The sequence below is a fragment of the Hibiscus syriacus genome, unplaced genomic scaffold (assembly GCF_006381635.1).
Source record: "Hibiscus syriacus cultivar Baekdansim isolate YM2019G1 unplaced genomic scaffold, ASM638163v2 tig00112498_pilon, whole genome shotgun sequence".
Lineage (NCBI taxonomy): Eukaryota > Viridiplantae > Streptophyta > Magnoliopsida > Malvales > Malvaceae > Hibiscus > Hibiscus syriacus.
In genome coordinates this window covers 1,999,618-2,022,101 of record NW_024063347.1, presented here as the reverse complement: position 1 = coordinate 2,022,101, position 22,484 = coordinate 1,999,618, and the positions used below count along the sequence as shown (strand labels likewise).

Here is a 22,484-nt window from a genome sequence, read left to right as displayed (position 1 = left end):
ATTCTTTTACTTTTACATCAATATCGCACTACTGTATCATTCTATTATTAATTATGTGTAAATAAAATTTAGTGTTATAATATCAATTCATGGTCTAATAACAAATTGGATGTAAAAATTAAAGTAGTATATGGTACAATTCAAAGCTTACCTTTTTTAGTACATTTCATACCCATCGGATCATTGTCAGCCGTTTGATACTTTATGATTATGATTTACGATGAACCTGGCTACACGGTAGTACATCTTGTTTAAAACTTCTAATGATGATTAGATGAAGCGAAGATCATTACCCTTCCCGACTATCCCAACTATAAAAACAAGAACCAGCAAGAGGGTGTCTTGAGTTTCCAAATCAAACTGATTTTCCCTTGACCAGCAAAGCAAAAGGAAAAAAAAGAAAAAAAAAGGTTCTGGAGATAAAAACCATGGGAGAAGAGGTGTCGATGATGAGTATAGCAGAAAAGGAAACATCAGCAGACATGAAAAGAACACACTTTGTGTTGGTTCATGGTATTGGTGGAGGAGCGTGGTGCTGGTACAAAATCAGGTGTCTCATGGAGAACTGTGGGTACAAGGTTTCATGCATCGATCTCAAAGGTGCCGGCATCGATGGAGCCGATGCCGGTTCTATTCTGTCTTTTGATGATTATAACCAGCCTCTCATGGACTTCATGTCTGCCTTGCCTGATACTGAAAAGGTTATTATTTTTAAAGAATCTTCACCTGTTTCCATATTGTTCATATATGATAATTGGCCGAAACACTCAGCAGAGCCCTCATCTTATAATTTGCAGGTGATATTGGTAGGTCATAGTGCTGGAGGGTTAAGTGTAACGCAAGCCACTCACAAATACCCCAACAAAATCCGTCTGGCGGTTTATGTTGTGGCCACCATGCTGAAATGTGGCTTCTTGACTGATGAAGATGTCAAAGATGTAAACACTTCTCTAACCTGGTTGTCCTGTTAAATTGTTCTCTGTTGAATTCTGGGTTTTGTTTTTTACTTGTTCTCTTTTGGTTAACCTGGTATGCTTGTTCTCTTTTGGTTAACCTGGTATGCACCCTTGGTGTTTTGAATTATTAGTGGTAAATTGGAAGAGATGGTTCATGTGGCCAAGTACCACCTGTTTTCATGAAGGCTTGGCTGTCAGCCATTTCATTATTCCCACGTTTTAATCTATTATATTTTATATGGTATATATAGGAATCCAAAACTTTACAGACGTTACTCACATTTCACTGTCCGTTACTTTTTTCAGTAACCGAAGGAGGTTCACAGCTAGCAAATATGACATACCAGTATACAGATACCTGTATGTATATCTGGTTGATCGGTAAATAATCCCAAATTATCTATTTATTCCTCTTTTGAGCCACCTATTTTGAACCGCAAAAAGCAAGAGGCACAAGCAGGGAATTTCAAGGACAGAAGAAGCATCAATAGTACACAAACGCACACCCCTTCTTTTGGCATGCATGGGAACCAAAATGCCCTTGCTTGCCGCTTCCGAGAAAAAGACCAAGGCCAAGCCTAATCTGCTTTCTGATCCTTTCCCTCAATATGATTCTATTATTCTTTTAGCTTAAAACCTATAGAATCTATTCCCTATCAGTTCCCCAAAACTCAAACTAGTTCTTCATTGGTTTTAACTCAGAAAGGCAAGGTTATACCAAAACCATGGATATTATTGCTTGAAATGCATGCAGTTGTTTGATGAAGCAGTAAATACTAGCTACATGCATTTACTTCAAAAAAAAATTTACCTTCACTGGTCAACTGTTGTTAACCTCCACCTCCAATGACTGAGATAATGAATATGTGATTTGGTGTTAAATTAAATCATGACCAGTTTGTTAGTTATTTAGTTAAAAAGTTTGATGATTATCCTGGAGAAAGGAGAAAAGAAAAGGGTCAAGCAATTTTTAAATGTGAAACAGGGAATACCAGATTTATCCCAATTTGGTGATGTGTACGAGCTAGGATTTGGATTGGGAGCGGAGCAGCCTCCGACCAGTGCCATTGTTAGAAAGCAATTCCAACGTAAAATCATCTATCAAATGAGCCCGCTGGAGGTTACTGAGTTTGACACCACCTTTATTGCATTGGTCTCTTCTATGTTATGTATGGTAATGAGCATTTTATATGAATTAAATGATGCTGGCCGGCACAGGATTCGACTCTAGCGGAGATGCTTTTACGGCCGGGACCGATCCTAGCACTGAGGAGTGCTCGATTCAAAGAAGGCGAGTCGGTGGAGAAAGTGGGGCGTGTATACATTAGGACAATGCATGATAATGTTATAAAACCGGAGCAGCAGGAGGCAATGATAAAGAAATGGCCGCCATCTCAAGTGCATGCTTTGGATAGCGATCACAGTCCCTTTTTCTCTGCCCCCTTTTCACTCTTTGGCTTGCTCCTTAAAGTTGCAGCAACTTCGGGTGGATGTAACTAAGCTCATTCATGTGTTGCTATTTCTTAGAATGTGAACCCAATGAGTAAATCACAGAACCTTATGAACAAAGCTTGTTCATGTATGAATCATATGGATCAAAACAATGAAAATAAATGGATCACAACTTCCTCCCCCAATTGTGCTAATCATATGGTCCTTAACGATTCTTGTGATGAAGCATCATCCACACATCATGTGTTTCATTCCCTGCCAATCAAAACTCGGTAATATTTTTTTGGTCTTAAGCAAGAGTAGTAATTATCAAAGAGTGTATATATAGGAAGATGGGTTATTATTTGGTATCCGATGACACGGCCGTGCTCCGGAGATGATTAACCCAAAATGCGATGCAACCCTCCATCTTTCTCTTTGCTACACCAACCAATTGAAAATGAACACGTATATACACATGAATCCTTCAATCGGTTTTTAATGTGTTTTCACTATAAATGTAGCCCCTGAATTTCACCCACGCTTTTTTTTTTCTTTCACGAAATCCGAATTGCCTCTGCAATCCCCTAAAGGTTTTTCCTTTTCCCCTTTTTTAATCATACTGTTCTTCCTACTGTCGTTTTTGTTGTTGTTTCGAAGACGACTTCTATTTTTCTAATGCTTGGAGAATCAGACTTTGAGCTTTGAATTGCTTTTCTGATTTGCCCTCCTCCTTAATTTTTGTTCTATAAACGAAATGTTTGGGTCTGAATTTGCAAGACCTAATTATATTTTCATTGTGTGTGTGTGTGTGTGTGCTTTTTCCCCTCTTTTTTCTCTTATTTTTCATGCTAAATCATTGGTCTACACCCTACAGCTTTGCAAACCTGATCTTCATGAATTCAAGCAGCGCTGTTGCATCCACAGTTTCCTGCAAATCGGGAAACAAGAACGGTTTTCTTGTCTGGATTTTGGCTTGTTTGCTTCGAAGTTTTCTTGGAACCCCTGTTGCATACCTTAACTTCCACCTGTTTAAGGCCATTGTACGGAGCCCTTCTTCATCTAATTGCATATTGGAATCAATTGGATGTTTCCATCCATAACCTCAAGGCCTTTTTGAAGTTATCTGAATCATTTCATAACCAGCATGGTTTCCTCTGAGTTATCTAGTGTAAATGAGTCTCGCCTTCACAAAGACTTCCAAAATCAGTTACTTTTCCCCATGGGGCAACCTGAAACTCCGAGTTCTGACAATCTTGAGTTTGATTTCTCTGATGTGTTTGGCCCTGCTTCAGTTCAACCCTCAATGGAAATCAGCACCCAGAATCCTAAAACTATGGTTGTTGCAACTGAATCCAATGAAATGCTTTATGATGATCCAGCTGCCATCTGTAGCCGCTCACACTCCTTGGTTGGCCCCTCAACATATGTTAGCCAGTCATTGAAGCTTAGCAAGCTTACATTACGTGAGACGGGGGATTCCCTGGAACTTGTAGAGAAGCCATCAATTGATGATGTTATTCTGGAGAATCCTGATGACAATATAGAGAGTCGTCCTTTGGGACAGCAACCTATGGGACTAGAAGATTTTGAAGTTTTAAAGGTTGTTGGCCAAGGTGCTTTTGGAAAGGTTTACCAAGTAAGGAGGAATGGTACCTCAGACATATATGCAATGAAGGTTATGCGCAAGGATAAGATTATGGAGAAAAATCATGCTGAATACATGAAATCTGAGAGGGATATATTAGGAAAAGTGGACCACCCCTTCATTGTTCCGCTCAAATACTCATTCCAAGTAATGATGTGCTAGTAGAGTAATGATTTATATTTCTGGTTGCTTTTTTTTATTCTCTTATGGTTTTCACTTGTTTCAATGATGCCATGCTAGTATAATTATGGTAGTGTAATTATATTGGATATTTTGACAGTCATATAAATTTGCTGTCAAATTTAGTATAGGTTTATATTTATCCATTTGCCAATTCATGCAGACCAAATATAGGCTGTATCTTGTGCTTGATTTTGTTAACGGAGGGCATCTGTTCTTCCAACTTTATCGCCAAGGCTTGTTCAGGTATGGCATTAAATGTAAGCTGCAACTGCTTTACATTGTGATGACAATGATGTAAATTTTCTGGACCTTTGTCCAACATTTTGCATTTCCTCCTTCAGGGAAGATTTGGCTCGCATATATACTGCAGAGATAGTATTAGCCGTTTCTCATCTCCATGCAAGTGGTATAATGCACAGGGATCTCAAGCCTGAAAATATTCTTCTAGATGCTTCTGGACATGTAAGAATTGTGCAAAATGCTGTGAATTTTTTTAGTGGATTTTCATCTACTAGAGATTGTATTTAATGTTTGTATGGCCATGCTATAGCAAAATTTATGGTTTTCAAACCTGAAGTATTGTCATTATATGTGCCACCTGGTAGTTGGTTTCTGCGGTGGTCATAATTTTTGTGATTGCATGTGCGGGAAACTGTGTGCTACGCTTAGCATTGGTTGAGCTTAACTAACTGAACTCTACACTACCGTCATGGTGGTTGTTGCTACCCTTGTGTTACCAGGTAATGCTGACAGATTTTGGCCTAGCAAAGGAATTTGACGAAGCCACAAGATCCAATTCCATGTGTGGAACTTTAGAATATATGTCACCTGAAATTGTTACTGGCAAAGGCCATGACAAGGCTGCTGATTGGTGGAGTGTTGGAATTCTATTGTATGAAATGCTTACTGGGAAGGTTGGTATATATCTATTCATTTTGATAATTTTATTCGTCTTATGATCTTCAGCTCTTGATTTTTTGTTACGTTTGAGAAAGTGCATGTCTAGTATCTAATGCTTCCCACACTTTTCTATGCATGCTTAGCCTCGCTCTTGTTTATTGTTTAACTGTTTTACAGCCACCCTTTACTGGCGGAAACAGACAGAAGGTCCAGGAGAAAATAATAAAGGAAAAGATCAAGCTGCCAAATTTTTTGTCAAGTGAAGCACACTCAATCCTCAAGGGGGTAAGTTCCGCATTCTCCTCTATTTATGATTTTTCCATTAATGTTCCAATGCTCGGAAAATGTCCAAGACTTGCATAGCTGTGAACTTAAACGATCTACTCCATATAATGCAAAGTAAATGTGTAAAACGTGTACAAATGTGAAACTAGATTGTGGTTTCTTTGGGTTATGTAACTTTTGTGGTTCCTCATGTTTGGATTTTCATAAGGAATAATGGTGGAGTTTGTTTGTTCTTTCTTTAGCTTTTGCAGAAAGAAGCAAGTAAGCGTCTTGGTAGTGAGGAGATCAAACGCCATAAGTGGTTCAAGTCCATTAACTGGAAGAAATTAGAGGGTCGGGAGATAAGGCCTAGTTTTCTTCCTCAAGTTGCAGGGAACCACTGTGTAGCTAATTTTGAGGAGTGCTGGACTAGCATGCCGGTTACTGATTCTCCAGTTGCTAGTCCTACATTCGGTGAGAATCCCTTTAAAGGCTACACATATGTTAGGCCTGCCGCCTCCTTTCTTCTGAGAAATGCTTGATATTTCCCAAGCGACGACACAATGAAAGATGGCTATGCTAACAGCCTTTTCAACTTGGATTAGTTTGCGGAACTATGCATTCGATTGTGTTTTGTTTTCTTTCTTTTTAGGGCTTAAACATAACGCTACAGTGAGTCTACTAATAGACATTAATTTTATGAGATCCAAACAGCGGTTTTATGTTTCCTTATTCTTTCTTGATCGTTAGATGGTATGTTTTTTTTGTGTAATGTTCATATGAAAAATCAGGATCATTTAAATCAGAATTACCATTCGCTTTAATTATCAAAATAAGTTCTGTAACGCCTCTTCTTAGATTCTCTTAGTCATCTAGTCCGGATGTAGAGAGAAATTCACACTACTCAGCCTCCTGCCCATCTAAGTGAACCGCTAAAGCATTATTGAATTAAAGACGAAACCACTTCACTTCACAAAGCAATTGGAAGAAGATATTATGATGATAAACTGCAGTTCCATAAACATAATGCGAATAACTCAAAAATCCAAATATTTTAAGCATGAAAATCCATCAGTTCAACTAAAGGAAATATTCGCAATACAACTATAACGATAAACCAGAAATGAGTTCAATAGATGCTTTTGGAGAGCACAATTTTTTTTTCATGGTCAAGAGTCTATGCCGCTCCAGAAAGAAAAGCTCTTCCAGGTTGACGATTAGCCAAAGGCCCATGACATCCAAGAAGCTGCACATTATAAATTTTCCACTTTAGACATAATACAACAGGAAACTTGCAATTACATCATTTGAAATTGCAGTATTTAAACTTTTTTAATGTTCAGTGCAAACAACAGTAACCAAAGAGAGTTAAAAAACATCATGCACGATTTCATATAATAAGCATCCATATAATGTGTATTATATACGCAAATCAGGAATATAAATAAATGATAAAAACACTGTCTGAAATAGATAATATTTTCCCATACCTTTGCATTGACACCATCTGGGACAATCCTGTTCTCAGACTTCCACCTCAGATAGTCAGCACGGTTGTATTTGGTAAATCCCCTGACGATGACAAATATAATAATATCATAAATATATACTTCAATTATAGCAAAACAAAGAGAAAACATCAGGAGTTCAAGAGTAAAACGTCTAAGAAAGAAAAAAGCATACCACTTCCTGCTAACAATAATCTTTTGACGACCAGGAAACTTGAACTTTGCACGACGAAGGGCCTCTTGTGCATGATGGCTGTTGCTGTCCTTGCAACGAACAGAAAGGAGGACCTGACCAATGTCAACTCTTGCACATGTTCCTAGCGGTTTACCAAAAGCACCCCTCATTCCAGTCTGAAGCCTATCAGCACCGGCACATGAAAGCATCTTGTTGATCCGCAGAACATGGAAGGGATGAACCCTTACTCTCAAATGGAAAGCATCCTTCCCAGCAAACTTGGCCATGTACTTGTTGCAGGCAATTCGGGCGGCTTCCAATGCCTCACTCGAGACATTCTCCTTCTCCCAACTGACCAGATGGACACAGAACGGAAATTCATCAACACCCTTTTTCTTCATCCCAACATCATAAATTCTGATCTTAGGATCTGGAACACCGCGGCAGTATCGAGATTTAGGGTATGGTTTGTTCTTGATTTGACGATAACACCTTGCAGGTCCTATATAACGAAAGAAAATAATGAGAACGACACTCAAAAGTTTACATAATACAACAATAGATTCTAAGGGAAATCATGATAGAACCCATGAAATAATACAAATCATTTCTAAAAGAGATGGTTTCCAGAACCTTAAGCCTAGTGTGCATGCAAGATAGAAGAGAAATATACAATTAAATTCTAAGTATAATGTAGCCAGAAATACAAAATAACCAGAACTTGAAAAGAAAAATGTAACGATTATAGACTCCACAAGCAACACGCTAAAGAAGATGGCCACCAGAACACATTCCCAATGATTTTTTAAGTAGTATTTGCAAGCAATTACATGATATAGTTAGTAGACGATTCAAAGAGCACCATTGTCCAAGTTCCTTGCATAGTATGAATAAACTTAAAACAATTGAAAATTAAAACAATTGAAAATCATAAAGCCAACTGAATCTTCAGCCGCTACAACTTAAAAGATTTATGACAAATTTTCCATTATTTTTTTTTGTAGAGATTAGCAGGTCCTTTTTGACATGGAAATCAAGAAATGAGCATGATTAAACAGATTAAATGCATATCAAAGCAGTTCGAGACATACGAAACAAAATGAATTTCCATTAATGTAGGTAAAACAAAGAATAAAATGACGGAAATTGACAGAAAGACAGCATCCAACGATAATCGATAACACAAAAAAACGTAAGAGCAATTACAGCAGTAAAGATTTAAGAGAAGAATCATAATAGCAAGCAAGAGAGGGAGGTAAGGAACTCACTCCTCCCCATGTCGACGGCTGGTCCAGATGAGATTTGAAACTTAGGAAGAGCAAACCCAAAATGCCCAAAACCCTATCTTCGCCCTTTTCATTTTATAGCGTAAATGTATAATTAAAAATATTTATTTTGGGCTCATATAACTTCAGTCCAAACCAATTTCCTATTCTAAAATACAAGTGAAATTATAACATCTCAAATTTAAATAAATATTAATTAGATTTTTTATAATGAAAACAGACTGAAATGAATTGATTACAAATGTGAAGTCCCTGTTTAGTAGTTAGGCCAAAATGTTTAATAGTGAAATTTTGTTGACATGTTTCACACCATTGATTTCCAACAGTAAGATGTAGTCATTGATACCACATTTAAGGAATTTATATCCCTTAAATAAGGCCTTAAATAAGGGATAATTCCCACTGATTGGGAAAAGCTTACTAAATAAGTTTCATTGTCTTTCATCCCTCATACTGATTTATGATTTTATGTTAGAGAGTAAATTTATAATATTTAAAAAATAATAAATTTGTAAAATTTTAAAAGATAAAAATAAATTATCAATTAAAAATACAAAAATATATTTAAAATATATAAAAATTTAACATTTTCAAAATAATAATTACCACACCCTCACCCTCGATATATCCATTCATTTCACCATGACCGAAAGTTCAAGTGTGTATAATAGAAAAGTGATATGCAGAAGGCTATGATAGATATGGTATAAAAGTGGCCATGTATGTATATAGATATATGTAAATTGCTAAATGATGTATGATACTTGTTTGGTTTGGTTCGTTGACATTATATTTTAATTCATTTATAAAACGGTATCTAAATTATATTATTGTTTTTAATAATCTTGAGTGATTTATAAGGTAATATCTGTTTAGAATTTTCTTAATAAATTGACAACGTACATGCCAATACAGACGCAGCTACTCGAATCCAGAACCTCTAGAGAGAACAATATCCCCTTTTTATTACCGATGTCACTTGATGAGTTCCTAAAAACTCTTTCCTAGTTTCTTAATGTTTTCTCAAATTGTATAATAGATATATGCATAATTCCGTAATCGCTCCATTAATATATGACAATCTCTTGTCTAGACAAGATTGTTACATAAATGTTTTCTCAGTTAAACTTCGAAACAGAAAGCATTGGAGTTGTAAATCAGTTAGGTTTTGGCACCACATATACTCGACTTGCACGCCTCAGTTTTCATCCCTTCACCATTGTTGGTTGGTTACTTATACTTTGAGGTTTGAGACTGCAGAGACGTGGTTGAATTAAAGCTGCAGAGCTGCAATCATTTGAGTTGCATGCCCAATAACTTAACCTCAGGTGCAGTAATATTCTGCTTTGTTGTGTGTATCCTATACATACATACATACATGCATACATGCATACATACATTTTATGTATAGAAATGCTCGTCATCGTTATGAGGATTGAGGAATTCAGATTGGATCAGATCATTGTGTTGCATCAATGATCTTTTGTGGTGGACCCATAAAAATTCCAAGTGTTCCCCCTAGTGGGGTGGTGCCAGTTGTTGGCACTTATCAACGGGTGATAATTTCTTTTTATTTCACATATAATCAAAATAAAGGGTCATAGTCTTGTAAGTATATGCCCTGAATGCTTGTACTCCGGCTGACATATTAATACCCTCAACTCAGTGTTAACCGGCACACTGCTTACAAACTGGAACGAAAATGATAGTTTTTTGGGGGCACAGTTGGAGCTAGCTTAGCTGATTAATTGCCTCATCTCAAGATGGCAAATATGGTCATATTAGTTTGAGTTTTGGTGTGTTCCAAGGACCCAGTAAATTGCAGGATTTTGCATATGAAAATTGAAAAGTTAACTTTTAGCAGAAGAGGGGGAGATTTTGAAGACTGATGATGATGGGAAATAAGGCTAAGCTAGAGTGGTCTCCACAAGTTCACTCACTCTCTATCCATGATACAGACGGGGGAGAAAAGGACTTTCTTTATGGCATTTGGAAGAGGAAAAAAGAAATGCAATTTACAGTCTAAAAGCAACATACTACTACGTGGTATGGGGTGTCGTGAGTCTGAGTTTCGGTCACTCCCCAGCACAGCATAAGCTCCAATTGTACGTCTCTCGCATCAAATCATCAATGTCTACTTTTATTTACATCTACACATGTATATTCGTCAGTTCATCTCTATAAATATATATATAAAAAAAAGCTATGCCTCCATGACACAGGACAGGAGTGCCAGAAAGTACCTGTATCAGAATTAACACTATCAACTAGCAAATACCAATGCTCCATCTCTACATATTTCTATTTTCTTTTGAATTATACCCTTTTTTATGTTCAATTTTTAAAGAAGATTGTGTTGTGTACGTAATTCAATCATTAACATGTAGTTTTCATTGAATGTATGGCTCATTATAACGGGATTCTATAATTAATCCAATTCAATTCCGCCATTGTTTCCTAGAGAAAGAAAGTGAAAGTAACATATTGTATGGATGATGAAAGAGTACGTAAAGATACTGTAAAAAGATTTTTGTGATATTCGAATTAATCGATTAAAAATAGAAAATGTAAAGTAATTTGACCTGAAAAAGAGTGATAGAGAGAGCCTAATCCTCCAATACCGTGTTTTGCTTTTACACCCTTTGATTTCTTTTTTCCTTTTTCCCATTCCATACTATTCCCACTCTCCCTCGTTGGATATGGTCAGATGTTAGGTCGCTTTCCCGTATCTGACTCTCATGACAACGATGACCCACCTTTTTTTCCCTTTAGTTTGCCTATGATAATACATACATACATTATACATACATACTACAACTCATTCATCTCTGCCTGGCCTTCACAATCCATAATTTCTGCAGCTATCTCCTTTTTCTACTATTATTCTCCACCTTCTCTCTTACTTCCTTTCGTTGTTTTGCTACCTGCAGTTGCTGTCCATGCCAGGGCCTTCCCATTATTTCTCTTTCCTTTGTTTGTGCTTCTATTTTTTCCGTTTATTCCCCCAAGATTAGGGTTTTAAGCATTACTTTGCATCACTTAAAAAATTAGGGTTTTACTTCACTAACTCAACCTGATTACTCTCTCCATGAGTATGAATGTTTATAGTAGTGCAGCACATGTATGTTTTTTAGCGGTTAGGTTAAGATAATGAATTAGATACAGACTCACACTTTCCTTTTACTTTTATTGGTTTCATTTCTTTCTTTTTTTTCCTTTTATGTTAACAAAATACTAGATCCCATGTCTATATATTGACTTGATAGGACTACTTTATTCACTTCTATTAGTATATCAGGAAATGGTTTCTTTGATCTGATGCCTGTCCCGCAGTTTCCAGGGTTAATTCCCCCTGCTTAGTACTTGCTTCGTAGCCTATAATAACTCATCAGTCTAAACTTATGCACATGCCTTGCCGCTTACAACAGTAAGTTCTATATCATCTGTTAAATTGTTTCCTTGAAGCTGGCGGTTGCTGGGAAATGTTTCTTTTTTCCCATCATTTGCAACTCATCTTTAACTCACCAACGGAGTTTATAGTCTACTCACACTTTTCCTTTCTGTGAATTTACTTTCATATGCTAGCTTATTATATACATAGTTGGTTGTTAGTTTCCTTTGGATGTTTCAAATTCGATCATGTTTCATGTCAAGGTCTTACAGTTGGTGTTTCGTTTCTGAATGTGGCGGTAAAGGGTACTCAAGGATTGATCTTCTTTGTTCAATGCGTTCAATTTAATATGTGTTTTTCAATATCAGTCCCTTCATCATTCTTTTATCACTCATTTCATTTGAGTTGTTAATTTACTTTCTCTTTCATCCTCTTGGACATCAGGTTGGTTCCTCAACCTATAATCACTAAGCTTGGATCACATATTCGAGTTGTGGTGTTTGTCATAACGCTGCAATTAGATTGGCTGAAAATAAAATTGATGTAGCTGATTGTTTTGTTAGTAAAAATGATCTTGTAGACTAATTTGCTAGTTTGGGCAGCAGTTGTGTAGGAAAGAATTAAAGAATTTTAGGGAAATGGGAAGAGAGAGCTTCCTTTAGCCCACTCACGGATGGGAACAAGGGGGTTGAACTAGCTGCCGACTCATTCATTCAAGCACTCAGTAGAAAATGAAATGGAGATTTTTACTACTGTGATTGTGTGAATGAAGCGGGAGATAATTTTGCATCCCTCTTTCTCCATGCTTGGACTGAAGGGAGCTCCTTCTTCCTGTTCCCCCTCATTTATGTGTCTACTGTACTACCAAATACTCTCTACTTTTACTACCTATCTGTATATAGCTTTCACCTCATTATCACACGTAACTTATCTACCAACACGGCTAACTCGTATCATCATCGACCTTCTTCTTTGTAAGTAAAGTAGTACACACTGACTTGGATCATTAATTGCCACCTCTCTGACATGGCGTAAATGCTTGTTACTCATTTGGTGTATTTTTCTTTTTACTGGACAGGGAAATCAAACTATGGTCATCTCAACTTGTCAAACGGGAGTTGGCTTAAAGGTTCCATTATTGACAAGCTCTCTTGAGTCCAGTCCCAGTCCCAGTCCCAGTCCCCAATTCCTTCTATTCTCTAACTTGTGTATACATCTGTACATACATTACTCCAGGCTCTAGCATTAGTAGTGTTGGATTTAACTTGCTCAAAGTGGAGTCAGTTCCATCTGATGGAACTATTAATGATCTACTACTGATGTCTGTTGACCATGTGTTGGCATTTTGAATCAGACGGTGTACAGCTCGGTGCACGTGTTGGCATGTGTTTGTTTCTGGGTGTGTTTCATTGCTTGTAAAGTGTCAAATGCATGAGTGGGGTATGCTGCTGACTGCTCGCACCTCGAAATTTGACTATAGCCAGCCATCAGCATCAGGAAACAAATAAACAGGACGTATGATTTTATGTCATAAAATGTACATTTAGGAAGTTATATTAGAAATTTAAGATTGTGAAATTATAGGATTTCAACTGCAAGGATGCAACCGCACTCTAACATCCCTTGGCCCATCCCTGCAAGTAAGCGTGTTTCAACTACATGTTTAAAATATTGGTTTTGGTTAAGCACATTTAGAACCAGTTGTTTTCTGCATCTGAAAGTGTGCATCGAAAGAGAATGCCATTGTTTTTTTAACTTGGGCATCTTGTTAGTTTTATAGCTTGCATGGGGCCTGTGATGATGATGTCGTGGATCTTACTGCAGGAATGAATAAGTTACGGATGATTAAACTTGCATTCCTCTCTCTTATTTCCTGCTCCCCATGGATCTCTCGTAAACATTTATAATAGATGCATGTTATATATATATATGAAATGTGGTCCCTAAACAGCCACCATTTTCACCTGATATGCAAAGTGGATTATTAATTAGTGTTGTAGTTCACTAGATTTTGCTTGTTACTTTAAACAACTTGTCCTGTTTTTAAGTTTGGTCCCCACATTCGCTGGTCCTGTGGGCTGTGGTCATACAAAGTCTCATTTCTCAATTAGCTCTGCAAGTTGAAGTCGTTAAATCTCATTTCTCCCTACAGCGGTATTTTCTGAAATCTGTATTGTCGAAAACAGCAGTGTGAGGGGGAATCAGACTAATAACAATGAATTGTGGCCTTAAATTACGGGTAATAACTAATTATGGTAATAGCAGGTCACTATTGTCGTAATTGTTCTGTTACGATAAAATTACAAAAAATCTAACTCCATTATCGTCTCACAATTATTATGTTTTACAATAAGAATAACTCATGATTGTGATACAATGATTGTAATAACATTGTATTTCTAGCAAGTTGTTTAATAGTTGGGATATTGAATTATATACATAATAGACTGATTTAAATTTCTTATATCTACAACTACGATAAACGTAACGTGACAGTAATCAAAATTTGGGAATCACATTCTTTTTTCCGCCTCAATATATCTATCAATCTATACAAAGTTTCATAATATATATATATATATATATATATATATATATATATATATATTTGAATGAATAAAGTTGATGTGATATTTTAAAATAGAAAATAATAATTTGCAAATCATCCAATCAAATAAGATAATGTCATAATGAATCTGAATTTAATAAGATAATCTTAATCATGTTAATAATTGAATTTAATAAGAATTTATAACCATCATAAAATGAATTCATACAAAAAATAGCATGAGAAAAATATTTTCTACCATCTTTGAACATTATATTATTTTTGTAGGATTTAGATCAGAAGGTGAGTTTTTAATGACGTGAATATGCCTATCAGTTTTCTTTAAAAATGGAGATTGTATTCTGAAAATAGGAAAACTGATTGCAAAAAATAGGATAAGAATAGAAGGTGAATAGGATGGCGGCAGATTTTTTTTTTTTGATTTATTTTCAAAACAAAAATTGTTGTTATATTCTCTCAAATTTATTTCAATATATATATATATATATATTAATCATGACATGATTTAATGTTGTTCTAAAAAAATTACTTTTTTCTTTTTCAAATTCTCCAATTCTAAAATATTTTTTTCAATCAAAAAAATAAACTCTAAAATGTCTATAAAAACAAACATCACTAAGAACAAGATAAAATAACCCTAAAATCTTTACACCCTACTTTTTAATAGATCAAAGGAACATAATTTTCATTTGGGGAGAATAAGAACCCCAAAAGGCTTGTATTTGGGTTTGACCTAATTCAATTATCTTTTTATTAATTTTGCCTTTTCTTAACTGTGAAGAGAAATCTAAATATGGGCTTTGAGCTGCGCATTGCTTGGCCCAATGTAGACATTCTCTCATAAGGGAAAAAAACAATACAAAACCGAAGTTTACAATTTTTATATGATAATATTAACCGAAAGGAAAATGGAAGATAGATACAGAAGAGAAGCGGAGGAAGGCGAAGACGTAGTTGTTGTTTGTGACCTCGGATCAGATCTATTAGCTAACCACTGATTCTGTCTTTCTTGCAGATTTCGTTGTCATTTCCTTCGTTTCGCATTAGTCGGTTTCTCAATTCCCCCTTCAATCTTTTCTTTGCTTCTTGTTACTCAATTTTGCATTCAATTTCAATTCCCTTTTTTTGTATATATTTTCGATCTTGTTGGATTCTTTTTGCTCATTTTTGCAATCATGAATTGGAATTAAATTTCTTGGTTCCCTTAATTACTGTATCACCCTTATAATTTATCTCGTGCCTACTGCTCCGTTTTTCGGATTAATGCTGCCTTACTAATCCTAATTATTATGCAATCATTAGGTTTTGGATAGTTGCTTGACAAAAGAACTGTAAAGAATAGTTTCTAAATTTCTGCACTCTTGATTTTTTTCAGCTAGCTAAGTCTTGAGCATTCATTCACGTACACATACATGGTTATTGGTGGCTTTAGGGTTTTGCAAGATTTCCTTTTGGAGCTTTCTGTCTCTGCGTGTGCTGCTAGGCTAATGTAACCAATTCCAGAGTTGGAGACACCTTTTTTAATCATTATCATTCACTTACACATGACTTCAACCACACTGTCCACCTCTCCACCACTCTTTGCAAGGACATCCGCTGAACCTACTCAAACCCACATTTCCGATGATCCATCATCCTTTATGCAGTCCCAGGATGCCCCTGATATTGACCAAATAGAGTTACTCTCTGTGTCCTGGAACCAGGATTATGGCTGCTTTGCTGCTGGCACATCCCAAGGTTTTCGTATTTATAATTGTCAACCCTTTAAGGAAACCTTCAGACGTGATCTCAAATCCGGGGGTTTCAAAATTGTTGAAATGCTCTTCCGCTGCAACATTTTGGCACTTGTCGGCGGGAACTCCAATTTTCACTACCCTCCAAACAAAGTTATAATCTGGGATGATCATCAAAGTCGCTGCATTGGTGAATTTGCATTTAGGTCTGACGTTCGAGGTGTCAAATTAAGGCGTGATCGCATTGTTGTGATCCTGGAGCACAAGATATATGTCTACAGTTTTATGGATCTCAAGCTTCTTCATCAAATTGAGACTTTGGCCAATCCTAGGGGCCTTTGTTGCCTTGCTCACCATTCTAATACATCTGTATTGGCTTGTCCTGGTCTTCATCGAGGACAAGTTCGAATTGAACACTTCGGCCTCAATAGGATGAAACTAATTAATGCTCATGATTCTCATATTGCCTGCTTGACCTTGACATTTGATGGTCTACTTCTTGTAACTGCTAGTACCAAGGGTACCTTGATAAGAATATTCAACACAATGGAGGGAACTCGCTTACAAGAGGTATATTGCTGGACTATGGTTTTGTTTTCTCCTAAACTTACACTTGTATTGTTCAAGTAATGTTGATTCAAGGGGGGAAATTACTAGCTTTGCCCCTAAACCTGTCCTGCCCGATCTGTGAAGTAGTGATCTTAAGTGTTAACAGTAGGTGTAATGTCATTTATATCGTCAATTAGCATGATGGACTCTTCAGCATTATTCTCATCTCCACTCAATCCCTCTGCAATTTAGGCGCTCATAGTAATAGTTACTGTCCATGTAGGTACGAAGAGGAGTGGACAGAGCAGATATCTATAGCCTTGCCCTCTCGCCAAATGCCCAATGGTTGGCTGTGTCGAGTGATAAGGGAACTGTTCATATATTTCACCTTCGAGTTAGAGTTTTTGGGGAGGATTCATCTTCTCGACAATCTTCTGTCCAAGGTCCAGCATTATTTCATCAGAATTCTTCAACTTCACTTGATGCTCTTATAACTCCAAGCACTGGTGCCAATCCTGGTTCATCATTGTCTTTTATGAGAGGTAATAAATACAGTAAGCCTTTGTAGTTTATATACAGGTATTTTGTTACTTTTTAAAACAGAATTGCAATCAATTCGTTTCGTGAAATTTCCAATAAAAGTCAATTTTGTATGTTACAAAATATTTAAGTCAGTGAATCGCTAGATATGGAATTCTTTATAGAAGATCTGATGTATAACGATGAGGATAGGTGAGAAGCAGAGAATTAGTTGGCTGGTGTTATATTAATTAAAATATGAGTATTTGCTTCTCTAAACGTACCAACATTCTGCATTTGCCAGGGGTTTTACCAAAATATTTTAGCTCAGAATGGTCATTTGCTCAGTTTCACTTACCTGAAGATACCCACCAATTTATTGCAGCATTTGGATCTCAAAACACTGTTATTATTGTTGGCTTGAATGGGAGGTATTTGCTTCTCCTTTTTCTCTTGAATACCATTCAAATGCTATTTTGTCATTGAAGAGGAATTGTGCTTGATTTCCTATTGAAATTAAGGAACTAGTATTGATAAAATAGAAAGCTTTAGTTGGTTTAATAATTGTTTGTAAGGTACGGAAATGCCTTGGATATGTTGACCCACCTCATATTATATCGTTTTTATACCTTATTCAAAGCTATATATTTGCATAATTGTGTTCCTACCCGAAATTTAAACCTCGTGTATTAGTTCTTTCATCAAACAAATCTGCTTCTTCTCTGAGATGATAATCAGCAGATGTGCAACAATCCATTTCAATAGGGACTTACTTTCCCTGTTTCTTGCCAACTTCAAATGTGTACTGCTTTATTGAGCATTTTACATCTTTTATGATGTACGGCATCTAATTTCTTGTAAGTTAGGTAGATGCTGTATATTTCATACTTAGGTCAGGTACTGAACTTAAGAAACAGACCAAACTGTATAGCATACAAGTACTTCCACAAACTTGGGGATTTGTGTTTTCTTGAGAAACAGTCTGAACTCCACGATCAGAAGAGTATCTCCTTCTACTTCCCTCTGCCTTCTTCCTCTGGTCTATTTTAAAAATTTCCTACTCTGTCTTACACCTTTTCTTATTATCAGTTTCTACAGGTGCAGTTTTGATCCCGCTAATGGTGGAGAGATGTTGCAGCAGGAATATGTCAAGTTTTTGGAAACTGATAGCCGGCCTAGGTAGAATTGAATCCAGACAGATGCCTCTGATATTGTACAAATGGATCCAATATCTTTCACATGTACATATCTTAAAATCTTCCATGAAATGCTGCATGCTTCTTGTTGTATAATGTCCAAGAAATTGCTGTTCCAGGTACTTTGTATATGGGTAATAAATTGCTGGTTAACGGCAATATTCCACTGGACTAAAATTGGCTCTATATAAGAGACATATTTCCTGGTACTCAAATTATTCTTGTCAGCCTGACAATGCCAAAGCGTCCTGGCTATAAAAAATCACAGGGTTTTGTATTCCTTGCTTATATTACCATGAAGTTTATTCGGAATGCTCTTCAGTGGATGCTTTCAAATTCACTATATTTTGCAATACTTGGTAGCAAAATCAAGCTTCAAAAGGGTAAGCATTTTTTCTAGGCAAAATTAGTGAATTATTCTTTAGTAGTTGGAGCATTGGAGCAATATTTTTTAACTGAGGATTGTTGCAGGCAACTCTTATAGCGCTATCGTCCTACTTTCACCTTAACAATCTCCAATAATATTAAAACGTGTTTTTTCCTTTCTGGAAAAAATAATGTATCCATACAAGTCCAAAGAATTGGGTACCGTTTGGTAGTCTTAATTTGGGAAACAACGAGTGATAACTGATACATTCGGTTCCCTTGGAATTACTCACCCATTTCCCTACATACTATAAGCAACTCCAGAGAGTTCACCAGTCTAACAAATACCAATAACACGTGAACACAATTGAAAGTAAACAAAGAAGGGCCAACCATGGACACCCTTATTATTTCCATTTTTCCTTTTATTTTTAACACCATATTTGATTCGAGCATGCGATTCAAGCGAGGGTAGATCTCAATCACTTAAAGCATAGAGCTTCGCTTATCATCAAATGCAATCATCACTTTCCCTATTACTCTTCTATCTTTAATTGCAGAGAATGCAAGGTTGGCCTGTCAAAAGACGAACAACCAAATAAGTTGAAGCATTCCGAAGAAGTAGAAAGTAGAACCTACACCTGCAAGCCTATAACAGTAAAATCTTCTCACATCATCTTCTATACGGGAAGGAAAAGATAAAACCAATCAAAGAAATCAATGAATTTCTCATAAGCATCTATCACAGCGGTAGCAATTACAAGCTTCATCATTTTGGTGAGTCCTATAAAGAAGTATGCACCAAAAGTAAATCATGCATGTCTGGGTCTCTAAATCTCACCATGCATCAATTTGCATCAGGTTGTAAGATTTGTGATAGTCCCGGGATATTGGGACTGGAAACAACATAATTCACTGACTCCAAAATGAGGAATGCAGATGAGAATACTGCTACACTTTGGTAAAGTTGCAAATCTAATGAGATGGATAGGATTTGGTCCGCTGCAATTCCAAGTATGGGCTAACCTGGCTTTCAGCAGACCACTGTGCTTTTGTTTAGAGATTTGAGGTTTAAGACATCAATTTTCAAATACTTCCTCTGTATCTTTCAATTATGGTTTTCCTTCATAAATTAGAGCTTCACATAATAAAAGAACAAAGGGGGGAAGTGGAAGACCGGTAGGAGCCCATTACCTCTGTTAGGCTATACGTTTGAGAAATGTGAACGGTAATTAAGCCCTTTTGCATCCAGGAGATCAACTCCCGGATGGAATCCTCGAGCACAGCTGGTCGATGTATCCTGTAGCTACCGCAGTACAGTCCATGCACAGTCCAGTTCTGCATAAGTTATACGAGGGAGAAGGCTATTCAAGATAAACAGCTAGCAACAAGTGACTGACTGACTGTGACCATAATAATTACGAACTAGTTTAACATGTCAAACTAATGAGCATCATTAGAGTAGGTTTAGAACCAATCCCTGCTACATCAAATTTATAGTTAATTATTTGACATACAAATCTTTCATTTGTCTATCATAAATATTTTCAGAAAGTTCCATTTATGCCCAAGAGTCCATGCACATTCCAGATTTACACAAAATAGTTGTCAGAGAAGGCCACTAAAGACAAGGAAGCAACTAATAATGAGTAACTGGACTGGTTAATGTTAAGAGTTGACTACTGAGCTTCATTACAAATCTTTTATTTGTCTATCATAAATATTTTGAGAACGTCATCATTCATTTATCCTAGAGTTCAGATAGTTATACAAAGAAAACACAGTCCATACCATAAATACACAGATTTCAACTAATTTGCATTTTCAGTGTCTATTTATGGTCTTCTTCAACTGAATATATTGATAAAAGAAAAGGCAAGCACAGATGAAATTATATCACAAAACCATCTTGGGTCCGAGAAATGAATATCACAAAACCACACCTTCAAAAGGAAGTGTTAGGAACGGTGACATGAGGTACATAAATACAAGCAGACCACTCTTGGTACTTTGCCAATACCCACAAATGAAGTATGATGGTCGTCTATTCAATGCAGACACACGGAAATTTAGAGAGAAAGAGGGAAAAGGTGGAGTACCTTAACAAGAGTGATATTTGCTGGGATCACAGGGATTTCACCACTGGCGAATCCGATGACAAGAATTTGTGCACCCCAATTCAAGAGCTTCATAGCTTCTTTAGTAAGCTTGCCACCAACAGGATCATAGAGAACATCAACCCCTTTGAGGTCCCTTGACTTGAGGAACTCCTTCACACTTGCAGTTAGATTTTGATCAGTCAAGTCTACCACGTGATCAACACCCAAGGACTTTAAAAACTGCACCTTTTCAGCTCCCCTGAAATTGTTTGATACCAGTACCTTTTTAGTGTTGAAATGAACAAGAAATGTAATGCTATTGCTAAGAGAAAGAAGCAGCACCTGGCAACAGCAATGACAACTGCGCCGCAAACCTTGCCAATTTGAACAGCAGAAACGCCAACGCCTCCGGCGGCACCAAGAACTAGCAATACCTGTTTGTAATAATTACCATTTTTCTTCTTTACAAGTACTATTACCATTATTAATTAGTAATAATAAACGAATAAATAAAAGAGATAAGTGCCTGAGAGGAGGTCAGGTTAGCCCTGTGAACAAGAGCTACATGAGAGGTCCCAAAGGCGACAGGGAGTGCAGCAGCTGCCACCAGATCACACCCTTTGGGCAACCCAAACCTAGTGAATCAGAAACACTGATTAGTTCATTAATTAATCCTTAAGAATCGATAGTATTAATAAATTAAAGTAAATTAAATTAAGCTGGTGGGGACGGACAGGAGGGATTGGTCTTGGACGACGAAGGAGGCGTAGGTGCCTAAATCGGCAACGGAGCAGACGGGGTCGCCCACCTTGAACTTGGTGACGGCGGGGCCTACGGCTTCGACAGTTCCGGCATAATCAGAGCCCGGTATGAAAGGGAGGGGAGGCTTCTCTTGGTACTTGCCCAATATCTGAAGGTAATTTCCGTAGTTCAAGCTGGTGGCTTTGACTTTGACTCTCACTGCAGTTGGAGAGTCCAATTCTGGGATGGGATAGTTTCTGATGACCTCAATGGGAGATGGGGACGAATCCGAATCATTGCCCACTGAGGGTGATTCTGATGCTGGATCGCCCAATCTCTTGCACAATAGAGCTTCCATCTTCTTCTTCTTTTTCATATATTTTCCTGTTTTCTTCTAAATATATTGACTTTTTTAAGAAAATAATGTTGGCGAAAAAAATATTTGAAAAATGCAGTCCCGCCTTACTGACGTGTTCCACAACAGATATTATTTTATTAAAAATAAAATAATATATTTCTTTTGACTAGGGGTAACTTTTTTTTATTTTTTTAAGAATATTTTTTAAATTTTAGATAAAATATTAATTTTCTTTTTAAATTTTAAATAAGATATCACTTTAATCTTTAAACTTTAAATATATCACTTTCACTCTTAAATCCAATCAAAATTCATATTATCGATCATCTATAACTATCTATCGTCTTTGAATATTAAAATTTTCAGTTTATTTTTCTCTTTAAAACATTTTTTCATCAAAAAATACCATGAGTTCTATAAATTTAACGTAGAACGTTTTGACTTCATTTCTTATGTAGTTTTGATCCCGCTAATGGTGGAGAGATGTTGCAGCAGGAATATGTCAAGGTTTTGGAAACTGAGAGCCGGCCTGGGTAGAACTGAATCCAGGCAAATGCTAATGATCTTTGTACAAATGGTCCCGATACCTTTCACGTGTACATATCTTAAAAT

The 22,484-nt window shown here is 36.6% G+C and overlaps 5 protein-coding genes across 5 annotated transcripts; 3 read left to right on the top strand and 2 right to left on the bottom strand.

The window, feature by feature from the left end:
* The first annotated feature begins 336 nt into the window (after positions 1 to 336).
* On the top strand, positions 337 to 2,542 carry LOC120180675 (methylesterase 17-like). Its single transcript, XM_039185957.1, has 4 exons — positions 337 to 701; positions 798 to 938; positions 1,942 to 2,076; positions 2,175 to 2,542. Exons 1-4 carry the CDS (start codon positions 429 to 431, stop codon positions 2,454 to 2,456), a joined length of 831 nt encoding a protein of 276 aa, XP_039041888.1. The 5' UTR covers positions 337 to 428; the 3' UTR covers positions 2,457 to 2,542.
* A 714-nt stretch (positions 2,543 to 3,256) lies between these two features.
* Positions 3,257 to 6,002, top strand: LOC120180670 (serine/threonine-protein kinase AtPK2/AtPK19-like). Its single transcript, XM_039185954.1, has 6 exons — positions 3,257 to 4,182; positions 4,379 to 4,461; positions 4,560 to 4,680; positions 4,959 to 5,132; positions 5,296 to 5,403; positions 5,646 to 6,002. Exons 1-6 carry the CDS (start codon positions 3,535 to 3,537, stop codon positions 5,922 to 5,924), a joined length of 1,413 nt encoding a protein of 470 aa, XP_039041885.1. The 5' UTR covers positions 3,257 to 3,534; the 3' UTR covers positions 5,925 to 6,002.
* A 417-nt stretch (positions 6,003 to 6,419) lies between these two features.
* Positions 6,420 to 8,489, bottom strand: LOC120180676 (60S ribosomal protein L10-like). The gene is made up of 4 exons (XM_039185958.1): positions 8,334 to 8,489; positions 7,066 to 7,567; positions 6,873 to 6,954; positions 6,420 to 6,628 (listed from the first exon to the last, which is right to left on the bottom strand). Exons 1-4 carry the CDS (start codon positions 8,341 to 8,343, stop codon positions 6,560 to 6,562), a joined length of 663 nt encoding a protein of 220 aa, XP_039041889.1. The 5' UTR covers positions 8,344 to 8,489; the 3' UTR covers positions 6,420 to 6,559.
* Positions 8,490 to 15,191: 6,702 nt separating this feature from the next.
* Positions 15,192 to 18,519, top strand: LOC120180672 (autophagy-related protein 18c-like). Its single transcript, XM_039185955.1, has 5 exons — positions 15,192 to 15,357; positions 15,687 to 16,614; positions 16,877 to 17,135; positions 17,417 to 17,543; positions 18,202 to 18,519. Exons 2-5 carry the CDS (start codon positions 15,856 to 15,858, stop codon positions 18,293 to 18,295), a joined length of 1,239 nt encoding a protein of 412 aa, XP_039041886.1. The 5' UTR covers positions 15,192 to 15,357; positions 15,687 to 15,855; the 3' UTR covers positions 18,296 to 18,519.
* A 297-nt stretch (positions 18,520 to 18,816) lies between these two features.
* On the bottom strand, positions 18,817 to 21,899 carry LOC120180673 (quinone oxidoreductase-like protein 2 homolog). The gene is made up of 6 exons (XM_039185956.1): positions 21,508 to 21,899; positions 21,300 to 21,408; positions 21,116 to 21,207; positions 20,774 to 21,032; positions 19,869 to 20,012; positions 18,817 to 19,250 (listed from the first exon to the last, which is right to left on the bottom strand). The coding sequence occupies exons 1-6, from the start codon at positions 21,888 to 21,890 to the stop codon at positions 19,161 to 19,163; spliced, it is 1,077 nt and encodes a 358-aa protein (XP_039041887.1). The 5' UTR covers positions 21,891 to 21,899; the 3' UTR covers positions 18,817 to 19,160.
* Positions 21,900 to 22,484: the final 585 nt, after the last annotated feature.